This window comes from Drosophila arizonae, chromosome 4 (genome assembly GCF_054131065.1).
Source record: "Drosophila arizonae isolate 15081-1271.41 chromosome 4, UAZ_ARI_1.0, whole genome shotgun sequence".
In the NCBI taxonomy this organism is placed as follows: domain Eukaryota; kingdom Metazoa; phylum Arthropoda; class Insecta; order Diptera; family Drosophilidae; genus Drosophila; species Drosophila arizonae.
In genome coordinates this window covers 20644846-20650084 of record NC_142924.1, presented here as the reverse complement: position 1 = coordinate 20650084, position 5239 = coordinate 20644846, and the positions used below count along the sequence as shown (strand labels likewise).

Below are 5239 nucleotides of genomic sequence, written 5' to 3'. Positions count from 1 at the left end.
GGGTAAAAAATCTTCGTGAATTGTTATGGCAACCAAACTAAAATATTCTTATAAATTCTTTAAAGCATACATATATATGAATATATATATATAGTAATATATATATTATATATATACCTCATACAAAATATTCTCTACTATTTCAAACTTTAACTTTAACAATACAAAACCAATCTACAATTACGAGTAAACTCTATTCTCCTATTCAGAAAAATATAATTAAAACACATTTTTTAATAAACTGAAAGAAAAAAAAAAACAACAATAAACTCTGGTAAATGGATAAACAAGGAACTTCAATCATTTTTATGCAACATTTAATAATAAAAAATATTTCTTAAATATTTAAAAAATAAATGAAATACTGAGGAAAATAAACAAACAAATCTTGTATTTGGTATGGGGGAATAATAAAAATAGAACTTTGAATAACTTGATAAGCGAATTATTGAAAAATATTCTAAAAACCTAGAGAATATTCTGAAGCCTACTTTTTGGGTTTAAATGCCGATATAGAAAATGATCCAATTTTGTACACCATCAAATTTCATTCCATTCATTTAGTTCAGCCATGAAAACAAATTCATAAAAAATTTCTTGATTAGTTTGACATTTATTAGAATTTAACAAATCATTTATATGTTTGTATGTTTAGTTTATATTTAGGTGCATTGGAGACTTTTGAAGCATGTTGGTGTTACATAATTTGCATAGATATGTCGTCTCTAGTGGCTCCAGGCGGCAACTGGTTGAGTTTTGAGCTCCAGCGATCGCTTTCTTTTGCAGAGAGGCCTCAGTAACATTGTTAAGCAGGCAGATTTGCGTAAAGGATATGAGATTGTTTTTTCTGTTTAGACAAATTTGCCCGTTGTTGATGTTTTTCTGATACTTGTTTACGATACTCGAAATATTTTACGTGTATTTACCATCGCTGTTTGAGAATTTCGTTTCGGATTACGTTTCGATATCTTTTTATATCTTTTTCAAATACCCATTCGCAATATTTAAATGACAGCAACAGTAGAGTCGTTCTATGTAAAGTGCGAGATATAAAACTAAATTCATAGTGCAACTAGTTCAACTAGAAAGCTTACAAATCAAGGCACTAGCTAACTATAATACGATTAGAACTACATTTTGGTCTAGATTTATATTCGATAAAAACTATGTAAGAGTTGACAAAAGTTGGGCTTAATATAGAAGTGGCTTAAGATCTTTTTATAAGCATTGGGGTATAGATAACTTTTAAGCTGTCATTGATCCTATAATGAATGTAAAATTATATTATTCAGAAATACTTAGTCAAAAATAAAAGTTTTTAGATCTGAAACTAATAATTCACATATGCTCTCGTTCGTATGTGTTTGGTTTTTTCTATAATCTATTTAAATAAGCAGTTAGGTAAGATTTGCTCATGGGAGTTATACGAAAGGTTTTTCGAGCATATTCTTGAATGCTTACACTTTGTAGTTTGCAGAGACTTACTTGGCTGGCTGTTAAGAGATAACGACAAATTTTCTATTTATGCTGGTAGAATTATGTGCATAATTTTTCTCGTTGAGAGTTTTGGATTGGTCATTCGCCAAGAAAGTCGATTTATATCATAGATTCAAGAGACAACGTAGCAAGCTGGATGCAATGCCTTAGTGAGTCACTGCTCTATACGAATAGTACTTTTTGATTATAGTTAAATATCAACTAGAGATTGTAATATACCCGAGGGGTTAGATAGGAATTGCTTTGGTTATTGAATAGTTTGCTGTTCGAAATGTGGTTCTACTGTGTGGTACTGAAAAGATAACTCAACATCGATGGCTGCACGTGAAAGCTTATAGTTGCCTCTTCCCACTTGGTATGAATCAAACGCTGCAATGGGGTGTTGAGCGTTGACTCCTCCTTGGCGACCACATCGTTGCCAGCGCTAGCGCCACTAGCAGCACCACCAACACCACCACCGCCGCTAGCGCCAGCCACACCACCACCGGCAGCAGCACCTCCAACGGCCGTGATTGCCTCGTCCTTGGCCTGTTTGCCAACTGTCTGCGAGCTGCTCTCCGGCGTGATTGGTTGTCGCTCCAACATGACCAATGCCTGCTCATTGTAGGTGCGATTATCGATGGTCATCAGTATCTGATGACCCGAACAGCTATAGTAATTCACATCGAAACGTGACTCGGCATGATAATTTCTCAACAGATCCGGATTACGATTGAATATGACGCCATAGTGCCCAGTGCAGCTGGTTATCCAAATCGGGTAGTTGGGCGTCTTCAAGCGAGACCCCGGTTGCCGTGACTGATTGACAGCAGCCTAGCGCAGTGGGAAATCCGGATGAACTTGTTCCTTAGCTTTAACTCGACTCACATTCCACTTACACTTGTTGATTCTGTGTCCCAGAGCAGCAGTCCAATCATGCAACGCTTCAGTACTCCATACTGTGCCACAGCCTGAAATCCAATTGCAAATGGAAATGGAAAACAATGCAAATCTTCATCAAAGCTCTGGCCTATCGAATCTTCCACTCACATAGCTATTCTCATCGCCCACATTGATAACGCCATTGTGTATATAGGGCGTGGCACGCCCTGTCAGCAACAAGGTGACAATCATCAGCGAGCCCTCCTCATGGTTACCCATGGTCAATGGCATCGACTTGCTGGAATCCAGATCCGTGCGCACTCTGTGTAGGTCGCATTGAAAAGAATAATAGATGGATGGGATTATAAAAACTCTTTTATGTCAAATCTAATATGTGGGCGTAAAGTACACTCGCTTTCGCTGAATTCTTACTTTCCCATCGAGCGAGTGAGTACAGCGCTATAAAGAAACAGCAGAGTGCCCGGGGTTTCCTCTTCTGTAAACTTTTGAATGGCATTAGTCAAGTGCACTAAATAAACATAGACTAACAATAAAGGCAACTCAAGCTAAAGAAATCGTTTCATTCAATATTTCGTAAACAATTTCTTTAACTTCTTTTCTTACGTATTGAAAGTTTCGCTTCAAAAAGTGTTCCAGTTCTTCGTTGGGCGAGAGAGTAAAAGTATAGAGCTGTAATAAGAATATATAAATAAAACAGAAAAAATATCTAAAATTAAAAGAGAAAAAATATTGCTGTAAAGAAAATTTTATTAAAAATAATAATAAATAAATATGTGCTGTAATGAAAAAAAAAGAAACTAATAAATACTATAAATATTATTTAAATAAAACAATTGAATATTATTTGATAAAAAGTTGTTGAGAAATACAAAAATGTAAAATGATTTTTAAAACATTTGATAACTCAGTTAATATAATAATAGAATATTTTTTGAAAATTTGAAAAAAGCTTGTAAGATAATAAAAGCTGGTACATACTTAAATAGATTTCATTGTGATATGTCTTGGAAGATATCCTAACTAATAACCTTGTTGCTGAATTTCATTTTTTTTCAAATTTTAAAAATTATAATTTTTTTCCTGTTTTTTTTTCCAATTTCTGGCCAATCAGGGAAATCAATAGAGTTTGAGTTATGCAATCCGACAGGCTCACCTTCTCGGTCACCGTGTCGTGAAAGTAGGTGGCACTGTGATCCACAAACACCTCGTCCGCCGAGGGCAGCACCATGGTAACCTTGCCCTTGTCCGATATAATGCGCAATATCTCAAGTAGAGCATTGAAGAGAGCATCTCGCTGCATCTCAGCGGTGGCCATCAGAGGACTGCGAGGAAATCCAAGCTAATTAGCTGAGCGGAAGGAATTACTTAGTTAGAGAGGACGCACTTGGCCGTGGCTGCAGCTCGGCTGGGTTTGCGTGCAAACAGCAGATACTTCAATATGAACCCTTGGACCACGGACAACATGCCGCGGGTAGCATTCCTTGGGGAACGTAGCCCATAAGCCAGCTCATCCTTGCCGGCGGCACCAAAAACGAAGGACGTCTGCAGCCACTCGGCACGCATGGGTATGCCGGCGGTGCCGAAGACCAGCTTGCGCAGCTCCTATTTAACAGGGATTAGGGATTGCCATTAGAGCAGAGAGAGGACTGTCCTTTACCGTTGCCAATTCGCTGGTGATGGGCGTGCCGCCTTGCATGATAAACTCCTTGTTCATGGTGCTAATTGGTCTGGGCGCTTTTCCAGCTTTTCTTTTTTGCTTCCGTTTAGCTAATTTTGATTTCCGCTCGAAAGAGACTTTTGCTTCGTTCCACGATTTGACTGCAAATGTGCTTCAGCTGGCTCCCACAGCTCGCTTCTAGGTTGAGATTTGCTTGACTGCCTCACTGACTGACTGACTAACCGACTGGGAAACTGACTGACGGACTGACTGACTGTCGACATTTCAGGCCTTTCACACTTCAACGTTGATTTTTAATTTCATATTTAGTCGTGGGCCGAGCAACAACAACAAGAGCAACACGTCACGAACGATGGCACATTAAATTGTGGAAGTCCTTTAAGTACAATGGTAAGAAATTAGGTTTTTCTAATTTAGGTTTTATAGCGAGATAAATGAGATGAGTCCTTAGATAGTGAATGCAAGCCCTAAAACAAAAACTACATTAGCTTCAGGCATTATCTTACCTCAAGTTTGAGGTAGAGCTGAGCCTGAGCTTTCAATAATTCATATTTTTTATGGATATATGTTTACTATTATATATTTTATTAATTTTCATTCCATAAAATACTATATTCGAATATAAATATTATCATATACAATTTTAATAAATATTCCCTAACATATATATATTATTTTTGGCCCACTGTGCGGGTAAATTTCAGAGGACTTGGCTCACTCGTCTGTCAGTCAACGAAAGTAACTTTAAATGAAATTGAATTGAATTTTGTTCTGTGTGCTCCACGCGATATCCGATATGCTGCATATATACATATACATATGACTGGAGAAGTGAAAGTAATATAGAGAAAGAGACAAGAGACAGAGAGAGAGAGAGAAAGAGAAGAAGAAGAGAAGGGCGCCAAGATTTTTTGGCATGTTTGAAGCCTGCCATGGCGGCCCGCACAACCGGAAATATGTAGTTGTTGGCGCCCATTTGTGCCTATTTCGTGGTGGGGTTGGCGGGGGCCAGAAGAACATATGTGTGCAGCTTAATGGTCGACATTACGAGTTATTTGAATGATGTACACATGTCGCTGCAGCCATTGTCTAGTTTTTTGGCTGCTTAACAAGCAGATACTCTCCATTATATGAAAAGCATATACACGCCTAGTAGCTCAGTTTAGCTGGATTTTACAGAGT

At 37.6% G+C, this 5239-nt stretch overlaps 1 protein-coding gene across 1 annotated transcript; it reads right to left on the bottom strand.

Annotated features, from left to right (window-relative positions):
- Window positions 1–593: 593 nt before the first annotated feature.
- LOC108612616 (inactive ubiquitin carboxyl-terminal hydrolase MINDY-4B) lies at window positions 594–4235 on the bottom strand. The gene is made up of 8 exons (XM_018005565.2): window positions 4037–4235; window positions 3764–3981; window positions 3533–3701; window positions 2983–3048; window positions 2791–2861; window positions 2527–2680; window positions 2376–2447; window positions 594–2310 (listed from the first exon to the last, which is right to left on the bottom strand). Exons 1-8 carry the CDS (start codon window positions 4091–4093, stop codon window positions 1777–1779), a joined length of 1341 nt encoding a protein of 446 aa, XP_017861054.1. The 5' UTR covers window positions 4094–4235; the 3' UTR covers window positions 594–1776.
- Between the last annotated feature and the right edge of the window lie 1004 nt (window positions 4236–5239).